Source organism: Ceratotherium simum, chromosome 5 (assembly GCF_057802395.1).
Source record: "Ceratotherium simum simum isolate JZ-2026a chromosome 5, ASM5780239v1, whole genome shotgun sequence".
Lineage (NCBI taxonomy): Eukaryota > Metazoa > Chordata > Mammalia > Perissodactyla > Rhinocerotidae > Ceratotherium > Ceratotherium simum.
This window is the reverse complement of record NC_141904.1, coordinates 50837781-50863035: the sequence shown is the minus strand read 5'-3', so window position 1 is coordinate 50863035 and position 25255 is coordinate 50837781. Positions and strand designations below refer to the sequence as shown.

The window sequence follows — 25255 nt, the reverse complement described above, 5'->3', positions numbered from 1 at the left end:
CTGAGGTCCTGAATGTGCAATTCAGGCCTTTCACCCCTTGCAGAACTTTGACCCTTTGGAGGCCGGGCAGTTTGCAGGGGACGGTCTAGCCCCCAGCTCTGATTCTGAGCAGCTTAACTGGCTCAAACAGCCCAATCTGCCCTGATTAGCTGGAAGCGCCCGGAGCTGTTTCCCTGCAGTTTGAAGTTACTGCACCTTGTGCTCTCAAGCCCGGGCTGCCCGCCCCCTCTCCTGATCCCCCTTGTGGGAGAGAGACCTGTCCAAGCAGTGCCCGGACTACATCTCCCAGCGTGCCTGGCAGAGTGGTGGCCTCTGTGTGCCGGCTGCACGAGTTGTGGGCAGCAATGCAGCGGGCAGTGAACATGGTGGCCCGTCTGGGCTTGTGTCTGCAGGCGCTCCCCTCCGCCCTGGGCCGTCCGCTCAGTTGCACACAGGTAGGATAGAGGGTGCTGGGGTGTGGTGCCAATCTTGGAGGCTGGGGGAGGGAGGGGGATAGGGGATGGGGGATGGGGCCCTGGTAGCACTGAACCCAGCCGCCTGCAGGATGTGCTCCGCAGGACACCACTCTATGACTTCCACCTGGCCAATGGCGGGAAGATGGTGGCATTCGCGGGCTGGAGTCTGCCTGTGCAGTACCGGGACAGCCACGTTGACTCACACTTGCACACGCGCCGGCACTGCTCACTCTTTGACGTGTCCCACATGCTGCAGGTGAGCCAGGGGAGCGCGCCGGCCGCCAGACCAAGGTTTCCTCCCAGTCCACAGTGGTGCAACCCTTGGCTTTGTTTGCTGGGAGCTAGATTCCAAGGGCAGCCCTCAGATGAGTTGGAGGTTCAGGGGTGTCATAGACTATGGCCTCTAGAAAGTTAACTCAATGGGTTTCCTGATTATCTGTCTAATCTCTCCAGCTCCCACTTAGTGGTGTGCCTTAATGTCCTGGGATTTCCAGGGTGCCCATTCTCATCCACTGACCTGGGAATTGGTTTGGAAAAGGGGAGTATTTCAGGAAGGTGGTGGGTCCTTTCAAGTTTCCTAACCTCCCCCATTGCACCCCCTCCTGTACTGGTGGATGTGAGAGAATCAGAAAGTGGAGCCGCTGCCACCTGCAGAACCAAAAGACTAGTCAGGCATTTCAGCTGGGTTGAACTGTGCTGTGGATGGCAGGGAGGGTGCCTCCTTGCCCAGTGGCCTTCCAGGTTATAGCTTTTGAAGTAGCCTGAGGCTTTTGATCTCTTTCCCAGACCAAGATATTTGGTTGTGACCGGGTGAGGCTGATGGAGAGTCTAGTGGTTGGAGATATTGCAGAGCTAAGGCCAAACCAGGTGGGTCCCTCTTTTCTTACTTCTGCTCAATGGGTGTTCTTAGTCATGAGCCAGCAAATGGGCTGAGTCCCTATTTCAGGCTTGGGGGCACAGAAATGGATCAGACACAGCTTCTCAGGGCTTGCAGTCTTGGAGGATGGAGTTCCTAAGTCATGTCCAGACACCCAGCCATCTGTAGGGAGGGGCCTATTCCATCCTCACCACATCAGACTGGGAGGCCAGAAACCCAGGTTCATGTCCTATTCTGTGACCTAAACCCTCACAATTCAAAGTGTAGTCCCTAAATCAGCAGCCTCATCATCACCTAGGAGCTTGTTAGGAATACACTCTCAGGCCCTGCTCCAGACCTGCTGAATCAGAGCCTGCATTTTAGTAAGATCCCCAGGTGATTCATATGACCTTCAACCTCAGGCTCTTCATCCATCCAGTGGGGAGGCCGAGGCCAGCCTCACAGTATTTTGGGGCATTGCTGTGGAGCACCTGGGATCATCAAGATGGACTTTGAAACTTCTGTCCTGGGGTTTGGGCCATGGGCTGAGTTGTCCCAGGTCTGGGTGGGATGAAGCAGGAAGTCCTAGGTATCATGGATTAATTGTGACATAGGGCTCTGAGTACTGAGTGGGGTGGAGTGCAGAGGCCCCACCAGATCAGGGAGGTCCTCCAAGGCAGGGAAGGGGTGAAAACTTTTTCAGTGCATGAGGATCAAAAACCCTGGGCTTGGGCAGGGGCCTGGGCTGACCCAGTCTTGCACATTGCATCCCCCTCAGTGCATGAGGGATCATGAGTTTGTGGTGGCTGAGTGGGCCCAGGGGTGTGTCTGACTCACATTTGACCTTGGCCTCCTGGACCTGGAGGCAAAGATGCTCTACTTTGGTGCTAGGGGACACTGTCGCTGTTTACCAATGAGGCTGGAGGCATCTTAGATGACTTGATTGTCACCAACACCTCTGAGGGGCACCTCTATGTGGTGTCCAATGCTGGCTGCTGGGACAAGGACTTGGCCCTCATGCAGGTACAGCCCCTCTATGTTCTACGTACCTTGTCTTCCTTGTTCATAGAGCAGCATCCTAGTTGTCTAGGACAGAGCTGGCATGGACAAGGAACTTAGACAATGGCTCTTTGAGTGAATGACTAGCAGGCTGGAGTGGGCCCTCCCTGGAGCATGCCAGGTTTCAGTGTTGGAAGAGGTGGGGAGGTGAAGCTGACCCCTAAGTGAGCATCCTCTGGTGAGGGTGGAGCCTGGTGTTAGAGCTGACAGACCTGGGCTTGGGTCATCCCTACCACTTAGTAGTTATGTGACCTTGTAAGATGGGAACCAGCCTACTCTGCCCAGCTCTGCAGCACCCTGCCCATGATAGGTGTTCAGTAAGTGGTCCCAGAAGCTAATGTGGTTTCTTTCTTTTCAGGACAAGGTCAGGGAGCTTCAGAACATGGGCAGTGATGTGGCTCTGGAGGTGGTGGATAATGCCCTGCTAGCCCTGCAAGGTGAGTGGGCTAAGCTGGAGTTGGAGCTGACCTTTGCCTTCCTGGCTTCCTCTACTGCTTAGCACAGAGGCCGTACCAGAAGGAAGGTGTGGATGGTGTGATATTTGTGTGCCATAATTCGAGGTTCGGTCATACCTTCCCTCTACCTGCCACAAGGGTCCATGGGCTGTGGGCAAGAGCATCTTCTCCCACCTGCAGAGTAGGTCTTGCTCAGGGCTTGTTCTGGTCCCTGAGTATGGGCTGTGGACCAATTTTTTTTTTTTTTTTTTTTTTTGTGAGGAGATCAGCCCTGTGCTAACATCTGCCAATCCTCCTCTTTTTTTGCTGAGGAAGACTGGCCCTGGGCTAACATCCATGCCCATCTTCCTTCACTTTATATGGGATGCTGCCACAGCATGGCTTGCCAAGTGGTGCGTCGGTGCGTGCCCGGGATCTGAACCGGCGAACCCCGGGCCGCCGTAGCGGAGCGTGCGCACTTAACCACTTGCACCTCCGGGCCGGCCCATGGGCTGTGGACCAGCTTTAAGGGGCACTGGGACCTGGACAGTTGGTCATTGGCTCCCTGGGCCCAGGCCCCACTGCAGCCCAGGTGCTACAGGCCGGCGTGGCAGAGGACCTGAGGAAACTGCCCTTCATGACCAGTGCTGTGATGGAAGTGTTTGGCGTGTCTGGCTGCCGCGTGACCCGCTGTGGCTACACAGGAGAGGATGGTGTGGAGGTATGTCAAGAAGTGGGCACAGGGTGGTGTAGGGCACAGGACTCTTGAGGCCAGCTGCCCACCTGCTCTCTGATGTCCCATGCAGATCTCGGTGCCAGCAGCGGGGGCAGTCTGCCTGGCAACAGCTCTGCTGGACAACCCGGAGGTGAAGCTGGCAGGGCTGGCAGCCCGGGACAGTCTGCGCCTGGAGGCAGGCCTCTGCCTATATGGGAATGACATCGATGAACACACTACACCTGTGGAAGGGAGCCTCAGTTGGACATTGGGTGAGTTGGGCAAGCACTCAGGGATGGGATCCAGAAGGCTGGAGTGGCCCTTAATGAGATCACCTAGCCTGTGACTGCTCCCAAGGTTATGTAGCCTAAAGCAAGTGACTTAGCCTCTTTGAGCCTCCATTCCCTGAAGGTATCACTATGGCTTTGCCCATTAAATGCTGAGGACCCTCAGCAGGCTGAGGTGGGCAGCATGGGCTCCAAGACCAGGGGGCAGGAGGTGGGTGGCTGACTGACTGCATTGCAAAGGAGGAATGGGGCCTGGGGGACCCTAAGCAAAGGGGCCTCAATGCTAGATGGATGTCACTTGGGGTCCTTGAACTGTGGCTTAAGTCTGGTGTGTCATGCTCCAGGAAAGCGTCGCCGAGCTGCCATGGACTTCCCTGGAGCCGCAGTCATTGTTCCCCAGTTGAAGGGCGAGGTGCAGCGGAAGCGTGTGGGTTTATTGTGTGAGGGGGCTCCTATGCGAGCACACAGCCCCATCCTGAGTACAGAGGGCACCGTGATTGGTACGTGGACCAGGGAAGTTGGAAAGCCCTTGTCCCTTCCCCAGGAGGGTGTGGGCACTGAACTGGCAGGGTGGTGCTGATGCATGGCCTCTGCCCGGACAGGTACTGTGACCAGTGGCTGCCCCTCACCCTGCCTGAAGAAGAATGTGGCGATGGGTTATGTGCCCTGTGAGTATAGTCGGCCAGGTACCCCGTTGCTGGTAGAGGTGCGGCGGAAGCAGCAGATGGCTGTGGTCAGCAAGATGCCCTTTGTGCCCACAAACTACTACACCCTCAAGTGAGGATGGCTTGGGGCAGGGCCCTCCCTTCCAGGAGCTTTGCTCTGGAAGGCATTCTACAAGGGGTTAGCCAGGAAGCTGAGGCAGAACACCCGTGGGGGTAGTTGGCTAGGGTGGAGGCTGCTTCTGGTTGTCTGGTTGAGGGGGCCACACCACCTACCTATTCCTCTCTCATCCTGTGCCACTCCAACTTCAAGACCCCATTTCTGAGCGACATACCAGCTCACCCCATGTCCTATTTCAGCCCACACTACCACTGACCCCACTCTTGCCTGCTGGAGGGCTATGAGAAGCATCAGTTCTGACATCTCTCCCTTCTACTCTGCCAGGTGCTGGCTGTGGAGTAAAGGCTCACCTTTAAGGGGAGGATAAAGCCTACCCAACTTACCAGTTTCTCACACTGCAAAGGGTTATTACCTTGGGCAGTGCCGGCCACCTTCTCCAGTTTACTTTCCTTAAATACAAACTGCTGCCTCTCCCTGGGCAGGAATGATTCCTGACTCACAGAGGGTTGGCCCAGTAGTGTTGCTGTGCCCCGTGTAAATGCAGGGATGGCTGAGGGAGCATGGACTCACTCTTCCACATTCCCGAGGTAGCCCAGCCTGCTGCCCAGTAGCATATCATGCTGGGCTCACCACCTGTTCTGAGCCCCAGGGCTATTGTGAGGCAGGCTGGGCCTCCTCCTGGACTTGCCTTACCCTGGGCTGACCTTCGTCCCTGGGGCCCATTACTGGACTCCACTGACTTCTAAAAAACATTAAACGAGCTTCCATCCTTCTTGCTTGTCAGAGTCTCTACCTTCATTGTCCTTTGTCCACAGAGTTACTAGGGTGCCAGCCCAATGCCTGCCTTCCTGGCTTCTGAGATATGCTCAGAGTGGGTTCCCCTTGAGGGGGGCAGGTCTATAAGAACAGGGATAGCGCCCCTGTTAGGCACCCACCACCGCTCCTCCAGGGAGCTGGCATCACCCCTCCACCTCTGCAAGTCATTGCATTCTGGGTGCTGAGGGATAACACCCTCTGGGGTGTTCCTTCCCCAGTCTTCCCTGTGTATACACACCCTTGTCTTGTCTGAATAATCACACAACTGATGCACTTCCATGTTTAATAAGCCACATCCTCAGTTGAGCCTGGGGTGAAATGTGAGACCCTGATTCTGTGTGTGGTGGTCTCAGTGGGTAGGCCTGGGGCTGTGAAACCATCATCCTATCAGCCAGAAGGTATCTCCAGAGTAGGTACACGTGCATGAGCTCAATGCAGTTCTACTTCCAGTGTACCTCTGCTGCAAAGATGACCTAGACAAAGGCTGCCAGATGGAAATGTGACATCTAACAGAGAGGAAGCAGGCAGTGGGACACTGAGGTAGCTGGTGGCCCAGCAGAAGCAGGCAGAAGTACAGCCATCAGGAAAGGAGGTAGGGCCACACTGCTTTCAGGAACTTGCATTTGCCACCCACACTTTTGGAAGCTCCCTGGCCTGCTGTGGAAGTGGCAGGCCTGCCTAGCCTGTGGCTCCTCTCTGTTGAGTTTCCTGGGGGCTGAAATGGTGCTGGTGGGGAGGAGCTGAACCTATGGGCTCTTAGGATGAAGCTCCTGTGGTTCCAGGTCAAGATGGGAAATGATGAGGCTACAGGGCATGGTGGCGCCACTGCACTAACTGCTTAGTAACTCCCTGTGAGGGTGCAGGGTACAGACCCACAACCCCATGGGCACTTGGGGGTGGTAGGTCCCCCCCAGGGCTCAGCCTCTTTCAGGCACCCAGCTTCCCTCTAAGAAGAATTCCTGGGTCATACCTGGAGAGCTCTGGATGGGCCAGGGAGGTGGGTGTTTGGTGCCTTCATGTCTGGATGGTGCCAACTACCCCCTGCCTTATACTTGAATGGTCAGCTAGGTAACCATAGAGTATAAGGCTGTGTCCAGGCCAGGATTCCCTGGCTCCCTACCAACAAACCAAAACCAAAGAAATTCAGGAAACTCAGGGCTTAGGAGAAAACAGACCTCCCTTACAAATTCCAGAGCTGGTCAACCTCAGGCTTCCTCTCAGAGGGACAAATCTCTATGGGGTGATATCCTAGGGGGATGGAAAGAAGGACAGGAAAAAGCCAAGACAGAAAATGGACTGTTGGCCTCCCCAACTGAGAAGCTTCTCCTGAGCCGACCCCTGAGAGAGGAGGAACACGCCTTCTCTCCTTAAGGCACCCAGATCAGGGTAGAGACAAATTCTTAACTGGCCCAATGCCTGGAGCTGCTGGAGGCAAGGCCAAGGGCAGTGGAGGCCCAGCCCTGCAAGCACTGGGGTACTCCCTGCCCCCAGCCCCAACTCCCCTGCAGTCGTCCCTGGGGTCTGAGCAGCAACAGAACCCAGTGTGGGAGCCAGCAGACCCGGTGATGTCTCTGGAGGCCCCTCTGCTGCCTTCTTTTATTCTCTGTGGGTTTTGAGAGGTTCATTTGTTGCTGTTTCCCTAAAAATGGAGAGAAGAGAGGGGTTATTCCAGGGGCAGCACAAGTCCCTGAGACTGGTTCTCTCTAGCCCCTCTTTGAGGGCTGAGCTGGGCTCAGTAAGGCCACACTACAATCTAGACCTCTGCTGAGCTCCCACAGCCCACACTGGGCCCACCACCTTTCCCTTACAGACCCATTCTTCCTCCTGGTTTCCCACCTTATGATGGTGCTCACATCCTTCCCCAGTTGCCCAAGACAGAAACATGGGCAGTAGGAGACCTCCTAACTAGCCTCTTGCTCTCTCTATTGGACCCTTTTATCTACTTGCCATGAAGCAGGCAGTTATAAAGGCAAATTAGATCAGGCCATGGCCTTGCTAAGTCGTTCAATAGCTGAGACCTGGGATAGGGCTTTGCAGATCCCTCCATGCCTTGATGTTTGAACTTCAGCATCACGGTCTTGTCTATTCTTCCAATATGTCACCCTTGTTCTTGCCTCTGGGCCTTGTTCTATCCATTCTTTTTGCCTGGTACACTTTACCACCCCCTAGCCTTTGCCCACAGCTTAGGTGTCTGTCTTGGGAGAAACCGCTGACTGCCCTTGCCTCTGCACTGCTGCCTTCCCCTTTTAAATCTCTGGCTCTCCCTGTTAGCAGGGCCTGGGTTGTCCTTGTTCTCTAGGCCTAGTGTGGCCCCTGCCATGTGGTAGGAGCTCAGAGATTAGCTGAATGAATGTCCTGATTAGTGAGTTCATGTTTTACAGATGAGGAGGCTGACCCTGATGAGGCTAGTCAGTGCACTAAGGACAGAGGCTCCTGCCTTTCCAACTGAGGTGCTTGCAGTGGAGTGGAATCCAACAGACTTGCTATTTCATTTCTAAAATTGTGACAATTGGGCCGGCCCCGTGGCTTGGCGGTTAAGTGCGCGCACTGTGCTGCCGGCGGCCCGGGTTCGGATCCCGGGTGCGCACTGACGCACCGCTCCTCTGGCCATGCTGGGGCCGCGTCCCACATACGGCAACTAGAAGGATGTGCAGCTATGACAGACAACTATCTGCTGGGGCTTTGGGGGAAAAATAAATAAATAAAAAATCTTTAAAAAAAAAAAAAAGAATTTGCATTTAAAATTGTGACAATAACACCACCCACCCCACAGGTTGCTGATCAGCATACTGATGGGCTGTTCAGACATCGGTGTCACTGTAAGCCTGATTTCTACTTGGAGACCTTGCAGCTTGCTGCAAAGGCCACTAAGCTGGTGGACTCCTACCCTGAGAACTCCCCGCCCCCATCCCCGGCCCCTTTCCCAGCACAGGAGTGTCCTCTGCCTGCCAAGCATGGGGTTGAGATGGGCACAGATTTACTCACCACGAAGAGAAATGCGTGGAGCCATCAGATGTGGATCCGTTTTGGCTGCCCAGACCTGGGGGCAGGAACACATCCAGAGCTGCACCAGGCTGGGGGTGGGGATCTGAGCAGGCATCAGCCCAGGTCAGGTTAGAGGCCAGTGGTACTGTCTGGTGGAGTCTGGTGAGGGGGCCCTAAGGGACTAGTGGTATTGTCTGATGGGGGTTCAAAGGAACAGTTATAATGTGATGGGTGGACTGGTGGGGTTTCTAGCGTGAAATGGTATGCTGGCATGGGTACAGCATTAAGTTGTGATGAGGTTCTTAGGGTCCAGTGGTAGTCTACGGGGGTTCTGGGGAGCCCAATGGTACAGTCCGGCAGGGCTGGGGACGGCCAGCCCACGGAGGTTGTTAGGGAGCCTCACCTGGGCGGTGATACAGCCCGGTCACCGTGCTCCCGTAGAACCCCCACGCCAGCTGGATGCCCAGGAGACTTAATACCAACCACAGCAGCAGCAGCTTGAAGAGGGTCACGCGCATGTCTTGCGCCTCCCACTCCCGCAGGAACTCACTGCCCAGGGCGCCCAGCGCGCCCAGCACCGTGGCCGGCAGAGTCTGCAAGGACTGCCCGGACCAAGGCTCCGCCATGACTGGCCTGCGCCCCACCCGGGGGTCTGTCACCCTAGTACTCTCTGCGCAGGCGTTTGGTCTTCCGGGCCAGGCCCGTTAGTGCGCACGCGTAAACCCAGGGAAGGGGAACCTACCTCGCGTGCGCGAAGTGTTGGCAGTTTGGGGAGGAGAATTAAAACCGCGCACGCGCACCTAACCCCACCCCACTGACTTAAAGGATGAGTAACTCGAGGAGCATAAAATAGCAACCGGGTCTTTTATAGCCCTCGGATTCCCGTGATGCCCCACGCGGCTGTAATGATTGGTTAAGCGCGTTGCTTTTAGGGCGTGGACGCGCTCCTGAGCAATCCTGGCTGTGCTGAGTGCGCGCGCGTGCGCGGGGCCGCGACTGAGGCCGGCTCGAGCCCGCTGGGCACGCGGGGGCGCGCACGTCGTTCCCCGCCCTCCCGCCGCTGCCCGCCCTCACTCTAGCGCTCCCCGTCTGCTGCCTTCCGTCGGGTCTCTGGTTAGTCCGCCGCCGCCTCATCAGCCGCTCGCCTTAGTCTCCGAGCTTGTGACTCGCGGACAGGCGTTCTCGGTGCGGAGAAGTCGGTTTCGTAGTCGTCGCCTGAGGTGAGCGAGAGGAGGTTCCCTCCTGGCGCCGCGGCGCCCGGGGCCCGCCCGCCCGGCACTCTTCCGGCCGCCCTCCCGCCCCGCCGCGGCCGCGCCCCACCTGCTGCTCTCGGCCGGCCGCCCCTGGCCCCTGACTGCGTGCCCGGTACCCGCGCCCCGAAGCGGCAGCCCCGCCCGCGCAGTCCCCGGAAGCGCGCCCCGCGGCCTCCCGCGCCCCTGCCCCCGCCCGGCCGGGCCTGGTGGACCCCAGGCCGCCCGCCTGCGGTCCCCGGCGCTTCCTCTCTTAAGGCCGCGCCGGCAGGGCGGGGGCTCCGAGCCGGGCCCCGCGACCGCGCCGCGCAACCGGCCGCTGCGAAGCGCTCGTGGCTGTCGGAGTTGAAACGGGAAAGAAACTCTTTACAACTCCATTTTGGCTTTTACATTTAATATGAAACATGAATCACTGTTTTATACTGGGTGAAGTCCAGTTATGTTTTGGGTAGATTTTCTTTTTTAGTGCAGTATTCTTGGAGAGTGTGTAAGTAACAGTGTTGAAATCTTAGGGGTTAGGATTCTTCGGTACTGAAAAGAAAGGACTTTTTCAGTTGAAAATAATAGTTTTCATGATTTAAACTGTGTTGCATCAAAATAGAGTACTAATTTGCAGTTTTGTTTAGTCTAAGTTACTACCTTGATTAGGAATCACCTAAACATCTGTCTTAGTTACCGATTGGATCCAGTTACAAGTCGGCTTCGTTAAATGGCACTATTTGCACTCAAATGGATTTGGTCAAAACCATGTTTATGGTGGAAATTTGGCATCCTTTTTACCTCAGGGTTGGTTTCACTTGTGTTTTTTTAATGGTCCTGATTTAAAATTTTTACCTCTGTTGGTGACTTGTTTGGTTCTTTTTGTGTTTAAGACAGTCTTTTGAAGTAAGTGTTTTTTGCAGGTGTGTACGTAATCAGATTATATTCATATATCTCCCTGCCACAGCTGAAGGGGAAAAAATACTTTAAAAAAATTCTTAAGATGTATGTGGTGAGAATTTTTCAACCACTTAGTGCCACACACCCAAATGTGTAATGTGTTTGTACCATTGCATGATTGTCACTTTAGACATCGCTAAATTGGTAGAGATACTGTTTTGAGCATTTGGCACAAGTGACATTGTTTGGACTGAAATTACAAGTCCAGTGTTTAATTATAAAGGATGACTTATTGAAAGATCTTTTTTGATAAATTGTGTTGAGAGTAGTTCCGTGTACTTTTTGTAGAGCACTGGTGGCTCTTGGGGACATAACAAAATATATATAAGATGGAACTTTGAGTCAAAGTCTAGTCCTAGACTTATAGCCTCTGTTGTCATAAAAATCTGTACTGGAGGAAAGAAGAGAGTAGGAATCCACGGACTTTTTCATAGATCCAGAATTTTATTTTATTATTTTTTGTGTGTGTGTGAGGAAGATCAGCCCTGAGCTAACATCCATGCCAGTCCTCCTCTTTTTGCTGAGGAAGACCGGCTCTGAGCTAACATCTATTGCCAGGCCTCCTCCTTTTTCTCCCCAAAGCCCCAGTAGATAGTTGTATGTTATAGTTGCACATCCTTCTACTTGCTGTATGTGGGATGTGGCCTCAGCATGGCCAAAGATGCGGTGCGTTGGTGCGTGTCCGGGATCGGAAGGGAGGCCGCCAGTAGTGGAGCGTCCGCACCTAACCGCTAAGTCACCGGGCCAGCCCCTGGAAGCCGCTGATTTTCTGATAGTTGCCTTTCAGCCTGTAATTTCTCTGTATTGCTTGTATTAAAAAGGAAATGTAGGGGCTGGCCCAGTGGCATAGCCGTTAAGTTCTCGTGCTCCGCTTTGGCAGCCCCTGGTTCACAAGTTCGGATTCCGGGCGCGGACCTATGCACTGCTTGTCAAGCCATGCTGTGGCAGCATCCCATATAAAGTAGAGGAAGATGGGCACGGATGTTAGCCCAGGGCCAGTATTCTTCAGCAAAAAGAGGAGGATTGGCATCGGATGTTAGCTCGGGAGTAATCTTCCTCACAAAAGAAAAAAAGAAATGTAATTTGATAAAGCAGGTCATTCGAATTGTCAAGGTAGTCTAGGTGGTAGGGATATGGATGTTCATGGTAAAATTCTTTTAACTTTGCTGTGTGTTTGAAAATTTTTATAATAAAATGTTGGAAAATTAATTTAGATAGGATTCATCTGCTTTTGATTTTTGCTTCTAAAGGGGCAATATTAATTTATAATACTCAGAAAATAAGGTTGTGTACATTTTGTTGAGAGAAGGAGGCCAAAACTTGTATAAGTATGATAAATTTTATGATATGTCAAAAATTAAGTTCTAGGGGCTGGCCCCATGGCATAGTGGTTAAGTTCAGTGTGTTCCGCTTTGGTGGCCCAGGTTCGGATCCTGGACACAGACCTACACCACTCGTCAGCCACGCTGTGGCAGTGACCCACATATAAAAACTAGAGGAAGATTGGCACAGATGTTAGCTCAGGGCTAATCTTCCTCAGCCCAAAAAAAAAAAAAAAATTCTGCACTTTTTCCCTCTCCTGGTTTCTAAATTACTTCATGGAACATTGGGCAAGTCCATTTACATCCTGTGTTTTGTTTTTTTCCTTGTAAAATGAACAGACATAATTCCTGATTTTTTTTTTTATTTTTATAGTGCCTTTCATCTGGGAAGTTCAAGGCACTTTGTAGAACTTCTGCCACACAGGCTCTGGGTCTTGCAGCACATTTGTAAGGTATGTAAATAGATGTCTCTTCTTTCATTCCCCTTAACCCATGGAAGAGAAATGATTATCATATATTATATAGTAATGTAAGTTTTAGGGAAAGGTGGGTACATCACTATTAGTGATTCTCTTCACCAATCTTGAGATCTTTATCTTACTCCATAACTTTTCTCTTTGGTCTTATTTTCCTACCTCTCCATGAGATACTCCTCTGATTTCCTTCTATTCTAAGTGACATTTCTTAATCTTTTATTTCTTAGATTTCTAAAGATTTCTTAGATTCTTTATATCCTTAGATGAAGATATATTTCCTAACCTCTCTCTTACTTAATCTTTAAGGAGGTGGACTCACTGTATTACACACATATTTCTCTTATTTCTGGACTATTCCCATCTTATTCTTTGTTTTTCATCTTTAAGTTTCTGTTTTTTTTTTAGTAGAGTAGTTTGGTCATCTTACAGTTTATCCACAGCCTGTGCTATGGGTATATCTAATTATTAATAGAAAATGAGCCACCTAGAGAATGAGGATCAGAGGACAGTCCTCCCTCTTACCAGGGGGGTCAGCAGTGGTACTGGCTTGGGTGGGAGCAGTGTTAACAGCAGGTATAATAGCCCATTCAGGGGCTGTTGGGATATTTTAATTGATTACAAATAAGGAAAATAGAATTATCTTAATTGAGTTGATACCACGATAAATATCCGAGTTGGGTACCTTGTTTTTTTTTTGGTGAGGAAGATTAGCCCTGAGCTAACATCCGTTGCCAATCCTCTTTTTGCTGAGGAAGATTGGCCCTGGGCTAACATCCGTGCCCATCTTCCTCTACTTTATATGTGGGATGCCTGGCACAGCATGGCTTGATAAGTGGTGTGTAGGTCTGTGCCTGGGATCCGAACCTGCGAACCCCAGGCTGCTGAAGCGGAGCGCACGAACTTAACCACTACGCCACCGGGCCAGCCCCTCGGGTACCATTTTGACCACCTTTTATTGTTATCCTTGAGTCTGAGAGAACTCTGTATATGGAGAAGTGAGCTGTTAAGGGGGTGGATATTCTTATTTGGTGAGATGGTCTACCTGGCAGTGAAGGCATATGATGGAAGTGGTTTTGGTTGGCTTTGAAATCCTCCTTGGCATGTTAAGAGGAATGGCCAAGCTAGCTTGTGGTTTTGTCATTTTTCATTTATTGAACAAATAATTACTGAATAGCTACTATATGCCAGGCACTGTTCTGTGACACATCTGAAGAAAACAAAGAAGGTCCCTGCCCTCAGGGAGCTTTTTGTTTGTTTTACAATGTCTTTATTCCTAAAAATGTGAACATTTGGTTTGGAACTGAAAAGTCTTAATATTGAATCATTCCATCAACTTTTCTCAGTATCACTGACTAGAAAGTGGAAAGCACATCAGGTGCTAATAATCACAAAAACATTAATAGCCCTGCTCATGGAGTTTTAATCTAGTAGGGAAGACTGATGATAGACAAGTAAGGAATGGGCCTGCCTTTTTTAGGGAACAGCAAAAAGGCTTGAATGGCTGGAGCCTAAAGAGCAAGCAGAAGGAGTGGAAGAAATAAAGTCTTACAGGTAGGCAGGGGTCAGATCTTGTAGGAACTGGGAATTGAGAGTTTATTTAGAGAGCATCGGGAAGCCATTGAAAGGTGTTTATAACAGAGGAGTGATGTGATCTGATTTATTTATATTTTTGGCTGCTTTATGGAGGCTATAGGGAGGCAAAAACGGAAGCAGGAAGATCTGTTGGGGGGTCTTTAAGTCCAGTGCCAGATGATAGTGACTTGGAGAGGAGCTGTAACAGTGGAAGTGGTGGGATTCATGATATATTATAAAGGAGTGCTGATAGGCTTTGCTGATAAAGCCTATTGGGAGATCTGGCTTCTTGAAGGCCTGATCCATGGCAAGAGATTAGCCCATTGCAACTGCTGGGGTAGGAGGACAACTAGCCTAGCACTACTGGGCGTGATACGTTGTTGCTATCCTTTGAAAAAAGGGAGCTTCAAGCAATGCATTAGCGTGGTTTCATTGACGGCCTCCCTTATAAGAGGGCAGACTGTTTCAAAGTTGTTTTCTCAATTGTTTACTTCTACATTATTGCATTAAAAACAAAGAATAAATGTAAGGTTATGCTTTTGCTGTGTAGGTTTGCTTAAACCATATTCTTTACCAGAAATGCTGATGGCCCTGTAATTACAAAGGAATTCTGCCAGAGAAGAGGTATATCTGTCTCTCTCTTTAAGCAGGGTATTTTATTTCTCTGAGCCTTGGGACCTACATCTGTAAAATGAAGGTAACATCCATTTCGTAGGGATTTTAGATAAAATAATATATGAAGAGCACAGTGCTCAATGCATATTAGTTTTTCTCCCTTAGTAGAAATGCTTGTTCTAACTCTGGTAGATTCTTCAAGGATATTTTTCTTTCAGGCTATCAGTGCATTGTATTTATATAGTGACTGCTTTCAGAGTGACAAGGATTTTCTTGGTAGGAAGCTTCAAGTTATATGAATTTCTTTATTCCCACCTGACTGAATAGGAGAAACATGACATGTTTGGTGTTTTCATTTTCTTGTGTTTTGTATGTTTAACTGTAGGAGTTATGTTGGGCCTTATGTCCTATGATATTATCATCTTTTTTTTTTTTGTGAGGAAGATTAGCCCTGAGCTAACATCTATTGCTGGTCCTCCTCTTTTTGCTGAGGAAGATTGGCCCTGGGCTAACATCTGTGCCCATCTTCCTGTACTTTATATGCGGGAAACCTGCCACAGCATGGCTTGATAAGCGGTGAGTAGGTCCACACTCGGGATCTGAACCTGTGAACCCCGGGCCACCAAAGTGGAACACGCGAACTTAACTGCTATGCCAGTGGGCCAGCCCCTTACCATCATTTTATAAATGTTATTTGACATTATAAATAATAGTTTGATAACTTGAAACCATGTAAATCACGAATTGTCTAGATTCATTCTTGGGTTGTGGTAGCAGTTGCCTTTATTTGAATGTGGGATCATTGAGTTCCACTCTTAAGCATCAGTTACTAATAGCAGCAGAGAGCCAGCCCTTATGGCCTAGTGGTTAAAGTTTGGTGCTCCCACCATTTCGGCGGTCTGGGTTCTTTTCCCTGTCGTGGAACTACACCACCTGTCTGTCAGTTGCCGTGCTGTGTCAGGGGCTCAAGTAGAAGAACTAGAAGGACTTAGAACTAGGATATACAACCATGCACTGGGGCTTTGGGGAGGAAAAAAATACAATTATTATTAAAAAAAAAATGGTGGCAGCAGAGATGGCTTTCTTCAGGTGGACAGAGAAGTAGATGGTGGGGTGGAGATTGTTTTTTACTGTTACCTGCTGCCTCTTTCCTTTTATTTTATTTTTTTTATTTTTTTATTTTTTGTGATGGAGATCAGCCTTGAGCTAACATCCATGCTAATCCTCCTCTTTTTGCTGAGGAAGACCGGCTCTGAGTTAACATCTATTGCCAATCCTCCTCCTTTTTTTCCCCAAAGCCCCAGTAGATAGTTATACGTCATAGTTGCACATCCTTCTAGTTGCTGTATGTGGGACGTGGCCTCAGCATGGCTGGAGAAACGGTGCGTCGGTGCACGCCCAGGATCCGAACCCGGGCCGCCAGTAGCGGAGCACGCGCACTTAACCACTAAGCCACTGGGCCGGCCCTCCTTTCATAACTGAAGGATTCTTGAACAATTTCTAATCTGTGCCAACTCTCATGCACATCTCTGTGTTGAACTGTAGCTGATGAGTCTTCAATCGTGAAGTCAGAAGCATTTATCATGTATCAGCTGTGTGTACACTTCACTTATCTTTTATTCTTTAGAAATTATGTTTTCCATTAGTTAAGTTTTCCAATTTTACTAACCATGCATCTTGACCATAGTCCCTGAAACAGAAGGCCCTAAAACTTATGGAAAAATGTTCTGAACTACTTTGTCAATTTAATAGTGGACCCCAAAAAGCAGTTCCCACATAAAAACTGATTTTTCTTTTTTTACAAGAAAGAGGGACAAAGAATATAGATTTTTGTCTTCTGAGGCTCCTAACTGCTCTAAAACACAGAGATCCAATTCAATTATTTTAACAGTCTTTTTTTGTGTGTGTGTGAGGAAGATCAGCCCTGAGCTAACATCCTTGCTAATCCTCCTCTTTTTGTTGAGGAAGACCGGCTCTGAGCTAACATCTGTTGCCAGTCCTCCTCCTTTTTTTCCCCAAAGCCCCAGTAGATAGTTGTATGTCATAGTTGCACATCCTTCTAGTTGCTGTATGTGGGACGTGGCCTCAGCATGGCTGGAGAAGCGGTGCGTGGGTGTGCGCCCGGGATCCGAACCCAGGCTGCCGGTATTGGAGCCCACGCACTTAACCACTAAGCCACGGGGCCGGCCCAGCAATTACTTTAAAAATTGTTTGTCTTGACTTTAAGCATATGGTTGAAAATTCTTCTTTCATTATATGTGCATTGTTATTTTTACCTTATTCTCATGGCAGTGGTGTCCACATCCGTATATTGCAAATGAGTTGTTCTCTGGTGCCTCTTCCATGAACCTGTGGAGCAAATGTTATGCCACTTTTCTGGTTGTACTTTTACATAACCCTATTGTTTGTTATTTAGATTTTGAGAGCCTAAGAATGTACACTTAAGGTGGATATTTAATGTAACAAAACAGTTTTTTGCCGTGAGATAATTTTATTACATGATTTGGCAGTTTTATTGGAAATACCGCATTTAGAGTCTTTTGTGGAAAAGTTCTTTTCTGGATGAAATCTCGTTTAACTTTTCCAGTTATTCAGAAGGAAGCTCTGTTTGACTTTTAAAGGTCTTAAGTTCAGCAAAGGGAGACAATAGAATATCTTAGGTAAGAGCATGGGCTCTGGAGAGAGGCTGACAGTTAAGTACTAGCTCTTACACTTGATAGCTTATGACTCGGGAATTAATGTGACCCCTGTGTAACTCAGCTTCCTCTTCTGTAGAATGGGTATGGTAACAGAGTGCAGTGAGGGTTCGGTGAGAGAGAACCACTTAGCTCCAGTGCCAGACATGCAGCCCTTCAGCTTTCACTATTCAAGTTACAGTTTGTAGTACCTAATAATCACACTTCTTGAATCTAATTTGGAAGAGATTTTTGGGAGAGAAGGGGAGTAGCATCCTAAGATTGAATTCTTGGGGAAATACAACAGGGCTCACTACTGGGTCACTGATGCTTAGGCACAGTGGTTCCCAAACTTTGCTGTTCGAAACTTGGTATCCAATTTCCAAAATTAGAATCACTTCGGGAGAGTTTTTTTTTTTTTAATCACCTTTATTGAGGTATAATTTGCATACAAAAATGCACCTATTTAAATGACAGTTTGGTAAGTTTTGATAAATATATATACCTGTATAATTGCCACCCAATCAAGATACTACAGAACATTTCCTTGGGAGGCTTTAAAGTTTTCTAAGTAGTTTTTTATTTGAAAAAAATATGCATTTTGTTCTTGGTAGGACTGTGAAATGGTACAGACACTGTGGGAAAACAGTATGGCAGTTCCTCAAAAAATTAAAAATAGAATTACCATATGATCCAGCAATTCCACTTCTGGGTATATACGCCAAAGAATTGAAAGCAGGGTCTCAAAGAGATATTTGTACACCCATGTTCATAGCAGCGTTATTCACAACAGCTAAAATGTGGAGGCAACCCAAAGGTTATTGACGCATGAATGGATAAGCAAAATGTGGTGTATACATACAATGGAATATTATTCAGCCTTAAAAAGGAAGGAAATTCTGCAATATGCTACAACATGGATGAACCTTGAGAACATTATGCTAAGTGAAAAAAAGCCAGTCACAAGAAGACAAATACTGTATAATTCTAATTATATGAGATACTTAGAGCAGTCAGAATCATAAAGATAGAAAGAATGGTGATTGCGGGGGCTGGGAGGTTGCAGGGAGAATGGAGAGTTAATGTTTAATAGGTATAGAGTTTCAGATTTACAAGATAGAAAGAATTATGAGGATGGATGGTGGTGTTGGTTGCACGACAGTGTGAATTTATTTAATACCACTGAACTGTATGCTTAAAAATGGATTAAGATGGTAAATTTTATGTTCTGTGTGTTTTACCACAATTAAAAAAAGGAGAAAAATGCACTAGGTGAAAATAAAATCATATAATAAGGTTTATAATAAATATATATTCTTCTATCCCAGAGCACAGTCCTCCTTCTCTAATAGTATTGCTTCCTTTAGGGCTTTAAAAATATTTTATTTTAGAGCGAGAGGGTTGATAAAGCCTGTATATGAAACACTGCAAAAACAGTGGAGCATGAAAAGTAAGCCTTACTCCCATCTCAGCCTCCCAAGTTCCTTGCTTCAGAGAAAACCATGTAACTGTTTCCTATGTATCCTTCTAGAGATACTGTGTCTGTATGTACATATTACATATTTTTCCTTTTTTATACACAGACTATTGTACATCACACTGTTACACATCTTATTCTTTCTCCTTAACAATAGGTCTTGGTGATTATTTAGCAAGATACTTAAAAGTATACACTGTGGAAAATAGTTGTCGGTTCCTCAAATAGTTAAATATAGAATTACCATATGACTCAGTAATTCCATTCCTAGATATATACCCAAAAGAATTGAAAACAAGTACTCAAACAAATACTTGTACATAAATGTTCATGGGAACACTATTTAAGTAGCCGAAAGGTGGAAACAACTCAAATGTCCATCAACAGATGAATGGATAAACAAATGTGATACAAACATACAATGGAATATTCAGCCTTTTAAAAAAATGAAGCACTGATACATGCTACAACATGGATGAACCTTGAAAGCATTATGCTAAGTAAAAGAAGCCAGTCACAAAAGGCCACATATTGTGTGATTTCATTTATATGAAATATCTAGAATAAGTAAATCCATCGAGACAGCAAATTGGTGGTTGCCGGGTGCTGAGGGAAGGAGGAACTGGGGACCGCTTAATGGTTTTGGAGTTTTCTTTTGTGGTGGTGAAAATGTTTTGGAACTAGATAGAGTCAATGATTGCACAACATTGTGAATGTACTAAATGTCACTGAATTGTACACTCTAAAAAGATTAATTTTATATTATGTGAATTTCACCACAATAAAAATTTTTTTAATAGATGTTAAGGCCCCACCCTGAAGAATTTTCAATCTGCTAGTTGTGGAGTCTTGAGAGGCATAGAGATGTTTGTGCCAGAATGCAGGGTGCCTGGCTGCTCAATTGTCATTGCTGAAACACCCGAACAGGCCATTAGGCAGCTCATTGGGGCTCCGTCTTGGTTTATTCTTCTTGGTATGTCAGTTCTCCAGACAAGCATTGTCTAGGGGGCAATGTAAATGGAGAATTAAGCTGCACAACGCCAAATCCTGAATCTGTGCATCTATTTAAGGTTAACCCTAGAATACTTACATTTTGAGATGTGTGATACGATGCTCTTATTTAGAAGCAGGAAGGTATGTTCGCTTAGGAGTGTTTCTTGCCCCCCTCCCCAAAGAAGAATTTAAATCTGGAGTGATTCTCACTTGGCAGTATATTGAAGGCTTTATTGTTCTCCTCGGCTTGCCTTTATGTATCTTAGGCCTGCTGCTCTCAATCTCCAAGGGTCCTTGCTGCTGCAGAAAGGAGGGCCCTTGAACTGACATCAACCCGTGGCAACTGCTTGATCACGATGGCCAAATAATGGCAGTACCAAGCTCAAGCTCATTATGAACAAATGGGCAGATGGTAGTTGGGGCCTTTTTGCCAGAGGTTTCTCATGCAGTTCATAAACAAAATAAATGGCTTTATATTTTCAATTTAATTTCCTAAGTGTTTAATGGTGTTTCCTGTGTGCCAGGCATAGTCCTAGGTGTGGGTGAAACTGGAGTTGACAGGACAGATTTCTGCCCACTGCACTGAAACAGACAATTTCATTATAGACATTTTCTTCCTCTGACTTAATAAAGCAGTATGTATTCTATTCATTTTACATGTATTCTTGAACAAAGGATGAAAGCAGTGGAATGGAGGGTATTGGAGAAGAGAGTACTTATGACAAGTCTACACTTCGTTTCAGCCAGGTTTATTGTTTGAACAAAAATTTGATTCTAGTTTGGTTGTTACTTTTAGGACTGTCTGGAGAAAAGGCTGTATTTTGACCTTTATTTTCAGTTTTCTAGTCCTGATAGCTTTGCTTCAAGAGGATGCAGTGTAGGGCGCTTTAAGCTTTTATGGAATTCATGCATTTTTAGGTATGGGAGGTATGGCTCTTGTAGAAAAAAATGAAGATCTTAAACCTCTGAAATAGTATTATTGTGTTTTAGATAACTGAGGCTAGCTTCTTTAAGCTTTAAAACTTTATTTCTGTAGTGGATGTCTTCTTTTTCTGTCTTATAGTATCTGGGCCATAAGCTTCCCTGTGGAATGATTGAGGTCTTTTCCTCCTAAAGGGTTTTTGAGGTCTATCCTTGGAGTCTGTTGCCCTACTTTAAGACTCTGGCCTGGCCTGAATGGCACTTCCTTCCCTCCCATTTTACATTTCTGAGCCTGATTTACGGAGTTTTCTGACTCCTACATTCTTGTCATAGGCTGCACCTCTTTCTCACCCAAACATGCATTTTTCTAAACTGTGAACTGAGCTGCTGGGCAATTAGACTTAAGGAGTTGTCTAAAATAAGAGCAAATGAGTTCATAGGGAGGATCTGAGTCCTTGGTACAGATAATCGATGTTTCTGATTATATGAGGGGTTTCTATAATTCTATGAAAGTGAATTTTTGAACCACTAAAACAAAGTGTCCTAGGAAGTAGCCTCACCACTAGTGTACACAGCTGATCTTGTTGTAACTGTTTTCTTTTCAAAATCTGTGTGCAGCAAATTGGTTATATAAAGTTTCTTTACTCCTGGAAATTTATTTTTTCAAATTTGTTATTTGAATGTGTAACTGTTAATGTGCTTGCGCCCGTGCTTGTCCAACAATGGTAAATAAAACAGATATGATTCTCATACTAATGGAGTTTGGCAGGAAGAAACTTTGGAGGGATGTAATGAGTGAGGCAGAGAGAAATGTTACGTGCTGGGGGAGTGTACCTAAGGGACCTAAGTTGGGAGCTCTGGGAAGACCTTGAGAGCGAGTGACTTAGCCTTAAGTATGAGGTTATGTAAGTGGAGAAAGGGTAGATGGGATGCATTCAGGGCAGAGGAAAGAAGAAGGAAGAAACCATGGCTTAATAGCCTGAGTTATATGATGTTGTTTTGGCCGAGGGTGGTTGTATGCTTTGGGTTTTATAATTTCATGAGTTAGTGTCTTGAGATATATAGTTATTTCCTTATCTACAATATGACATTTTGTACCCAGATTTCATCCAAAATATTTTTTGCTTCATTTGCATTGATGCCTCTCCCTCCCACAGAAACTAACATTGACAAAATCGAGGGCTGAGAGAAAATTTTTATGTATGTACACTAGGATCATCATTCTTCTTAATGAAATTCACAGGATTTTTATGTGTCTTAAAAATTCTTTTTAGATTTTAGTTTCCAAAGGACTAGACAACTTTTGCTTTTGTAATAGTCTGTACAGTGCTAATTTATAACAACTTATTTGGAGAGAGAAATAAAAAACACATATAAAATTTCTGCTGGATTACATAATTGAGGTGTATGGATGTCAACAAGATAAATTGTATGAACTCAATTTCTTTCTTTTTTTTTTTTTAAATAATTTTATTTATTTATTTATTTTCCCCCCCAAAGCCCCAGTAGATAGTTGTATGCCATAGCTGCACATCCTTCTAGTTGCTATATGGGGTACGCGGTCTCAGCATGGCCGGAGAAGCAGTGCGTCAGTGCGCGCCTGGGATCCGAACCCGGGCGGCCAGCAGCGGAGCGCGCGCACTTAGCTAAGCCATGGGGCCGGCCCTGAACTCAATTTCTAATCTGTTGTGTCCACTATGTTTAAAGTAATGCGTGAAGTAAAAAAGTAAAAATTAAGCCATGTCCAAAGCTATGCTGTATTAAATGCTTTTATTTCTTGAGTGGTTGAGAAATTGTAGAAACCTCGCTGTGATCATCACTTTCATTTGCGTAATTAGTTCCTTTGAAGAATTATGAGGTAAAATTATAATTATCTCAAGTGTGCTGAATTAGTCATTTTTAAAGCAATGATTATTTTATCTACATGGAAATTTATTCATTATCTTTCCAAAATATTGTAAAGATCTTGATCCAGCAGAAGTAGCATAGTTATTCAGTTGAATTATTTCTACTTCTGTTTCTTGGCTGGAGAACTGTTTTGTGCCTCCTTATAATGAATGTTTGGCTAATAAGTATCTGAATAATACATTCGTTGTAACCTGGTAGCAAATGTCTTTGGTGGTTTTTATCTGCCAAAAATAAGCTAGAAATTGTACACAGAGGCAGATTTACTGTGAGTCTAAGAAAATAAGTACTGTAAAATGTGTAGTCCCTAAACAAGTTATCAAAATTATTCAACTAATTTAGATTGTGGAATTCAAATTACTGCCAGCTCTGCAGTTTGGCTTAAACACACATCACACCCAACCCCCAACTCACCTAATTTAAAGCCTATTTTGTTTTAATTTCCCAAGAGGTATAGCAGGAGGGGCTTAGTCCACTTCTCTGGGGTAACAGCATGGTTATCAGTCGTGGAAAAATCAGACTTGACGGCATTAGAAAAGATGCTTAAAAAGTATTGAGAGGAATGCGATTGTGTGTGTTTAAAACAAATTGGCATTAGGTTAAAGATTTTCATAACTGCCATTCAGAAAGTTCTGAAAACTACAAATTCATTTGATGGCAAAACCTGATCTGAACTGATGAGAGCTTGTTTAGTCTTTATCCTACTAAGTGTGAATATTCATTTATTTTACTGAAGCACTATTAACACGTTGGGTATGTTATGGATTATTTGGCATTTGTACCATATTACCTTCCTAGAAATCTGAAAAATTCTAAATTTAGAAACCTCTGACTCCAAGACTTTTGGATGAAGAATTGTGGTCCTGTAGTTCTGGGCAGTAAGAGATAAGCTAAGTATTTTTTTTTATATATATAAGGAAAAAGAGGGTGGGATAAGTATGGATGGGATATGCACTTTGAAAAAATAATTATTTATGGGCCGGCCCTGTGGCTTGGTGGTTAAGTGCGCGCGCTGCGATGCTGGTGGCCCGGGTTCGGATCCCGGGTGCGCATCGAGGCACCACTTCTCCGTTCATCCTGAGGCCGAGTCCCACATACAGCAACTAGAAGGATGTGCAGCTACGACATACAACTATCCACTGGGGCTTTGGGGGGAAAAAAATAAAATAAATAAAATCTTTAAAAAAAAAAAAAAAAAATCATTCCCTTTTAAAAAAAAAAAAAAAGAAAAAAGAAAAAATAATTATTTGCTAGACTGGTAAAACTGTCATTTTAGGAAAAACAGCATTCTTTTCAGGTCACGCCATATTATAAAGTGGTCTTCAAATTCTGGACAGTTAGAATTTGAAGGAGGGAGTTGCTATTTGACCAAAATAAGACCTAAGTAATAATGCAAACATTTATTGAACACTGACCTGTTTTTGAACTCTGACAGTATAGGTAAGCTGTTTTTGTGTAATACCTTATTTAATCTTCATACTAACCCTATTTAGAAGGTTCTGTTCTCCACTTGACAAATAAGGAAGCTGGTTGTAAAAGGGCACAAAGGTAGTAAGTGGTAGAGCCTGGGATAACTCTCAGGTAGTGTAGTTCCTTTACCACTACCATGAACTGCCTTCTTTCTACTCTATTGCTGCCTATCACTGAAATTAATTTCTGGTAGAACCTTTTACTTTGGCTAGTGCACATGGGACCTGTCTGTGTAATGAATATTTCTGATTTTATTGAGTAGTCCATATGGTAGTTGCTGTATGCTCATGAGACACACCTAGGATGGAACTCAGATTTTGTGGTAGTGTTTTGGATGGGGCGAGGAGGTGGAAAAGAATTACCTGAAACTCTTAGAGAACATGTGTCAGCTGGCCCCTTCCAGAATCTGTGGATGGGATAGGGAATGGAGTGCATGTGATTATACCTTCTTCCGACTACATAGTAATAATTTACAAAGATTATTCATGATTATTCACAGAGTAAGGTAACAGTGGTGGTTATGCAGTTTCCTTTTTCATAAGGCCCTTTTTCTTCTGCTTGAGAACACTTAGTAGAATGCAAGAAAGGAATGCTATAGACCTTAAAAACTATTGGCCTTAAAAAATAGTTATTTGCTAGATTGGGAAAAGTTTCATTTTAGGAAAAACACCACTGTATTCAGGTAACCTTAAATCTGCTCTAATTTATGGAAAAAATAAATTGTTTCCAATCTTCAGTACTTCAGCTGTTAGTAACAAATTATTTTTGATCTCCCAAAATGAGTCTCTTTATCACGGTTGAAAACTGCTGTTCTCTAAAATATGCTAGAGGGCAGCCTGATGGTGTAGTGGTTAAGTGCATGAGCTCCGCTTTGATGGCCTGGGGTTTGCAGGTTCGGATTCCTGGTGCGCACTGACGCACCGCTTGTCATGCCATGCTGTGGTGGCGTCCCATATAAAGTAGAGGAAGATGGGCACGATGTTAGCCCAGGGCCAATCTTGCTCAGCAAAGAAAAAAAAAAAGGAAGATTGGTATCAGATGTTAGCTCAGGCCTGATCTTCCAGACAAAAAAAAATAATAATAATAAAATAAAATACTCCAAGAGTACTAGTCTTTTCCTAAGGCTTTTTGCCGTATCTAAGGCTTTTTGCCATATCTAAGGTGATAAGATAGACATTTAGTCTTTATTTTTCCTCCCCTGTATGTTGTTATTTCATACATGAATGTAGGTACCAGGGAGTACATTTTAT

General features: G+C 46.0%; 3 protein-coding genes across 10 annotated transcripts in view; 2 read left to right on the top strand and 1 right to left on the bottom strand.

Annotated features, from left to right (window-relative positions):
* The first annotated feature begins 30 nt into the window (after window positions 1-30).
* Window positions 31-8099, top strand: AMT (aminomethyltransferase). 6 transcript variants are annotated; one of them, XM_087430989.1, is made up of 10 exons: window positions 31-434; window positions 544-711; window positions 1242-1322; window positions 2203-2334; window positions 2729-2807; window positions 3380-3525; window positions 3611-3791; window positions 4151-4306; window positions 4409-4583; window positions 7787-8099. In XM_087430989.1, exons 1-10 carry the CDS (start codon window positions 345-347, stop codon window positions 7788-7790), a joined length of 1212 nt encoding a protein of 403 aa, XP_087287115.1. In that variant the 5' UTR covers window positions 31-344; the 3' UTR covers window positions 7791-8099. The 6 variants fall into 6 exon arrangements, with proteins under 6 accessions (XP_087287115.1, XP_087287114.1, XP_087287116.1 ...); XM_087430988.1 differs by lacking the exon at window positions 7787-8099 and adding an exon at window positions 4914-5361; XM_087430991.1 differs by lacking the exon at window positions 7787-8099 and adding an exon at window positions 4914-5361 and having other exon boundaries at window positions 296-434; window positions 558-711.
* TCTA (T cell leukemia translocation altered) lies at window positions 5675-9230 on the bottom strand. 2 transcript variants are annotated; one of them, XM_014792157.2, is made up of 3 exons: window positions 8794-9230; window positions 8391-8493; window positions 5675-7044 (listed from the first exon to the last, which is right to left on the bottom strand). In XM_014792157.2, exons 1-3 carry the CDS (start codon window positions 9014-9016, stop codon window positions 7002-7004), a joined length of 369 nt encoding a protein of 122 aa, XP_014647643.1. In that variant the 5' UTR covers window positions 9017-9230; the 3' UTR covers window positions 5675-7001. The 2 variants fall into 2 exon arrangements, with proteins under 2 accessions (XP_014647643.1, XP_004419757.1); XM_004419700.3 differs by having other exon boundaries at window positions 8391-8445; window positions 8794-9229.
* Window positions 9231-9439: 209 nt separating this feature from the next.
* RHOA (ras homolog family member A) overlaps window positions 9440-25255 on the top strand; it is a 57906-nt gene continuing 42090 nt past the window's right edge. Inside the window, exons 1-2 of one of the 2 annotated variants that reach the window (XM_004419696.3) lie at window positions 9442-9610; window positions 12275-12353. The gene's annotated coding sequence lies outside the window, so the exon portion shown is untranslated. Of the gene's footprint in view, window positions 9611-12274; window positions 12354-25255 lie in introns of both variants that reach the window. The other variant, XM_004419697.3, reaches the window with a different exon arrangement.

Excerpts from the sequence above, each read along its gene's own strand:
- AMT (XM_087430988.1), top strand. The coding sequence starts at position 345 with ATGCAGCGGGCAGTGAACATGGTGGCCCGTCTGGGCTTGTGTCTGCAG. Across the intron at positions 2,335-2,728 it reads AGGACTTGGCCCTCATGCAG|GACAAGGTCAGGGAGCTTCA; the intron begins GTACAGCCCCTC and ends CTTTCTTTTCAG. Across the intron at positions 3,526-3,610 it reads CAGGAGAGGATGGTGTGGAG|ATCTCGGTGCCAGCAGCGGG; the intron begins GTATGTCAAGAA and ends TGTCCCATGCAG.
- TCTA (XM_014792157.2), bottom strand. The coding sequence starts at position 9,016 with ATGGCGGAGCCTTGGTCCGGGCAGTCCTTGCAGACTCTGCCGGCCACG. Across the intron at positions 8,494-8,793 it reads CGGGCTGTATCACCGCCCAG|ATCCCCACCCCCAGCCTGGT; the intron begins GTGAGGCTCCCT and ends ATGCCTGCTCAG. Across the intron at positions 7,045-8,390 it reads TCCACGCATTTCTCTTCGTG|GGAAACAGCAACAAATGAAC; the intron begins GTGAGTAAATCT and ends CTCCATTTTTAG.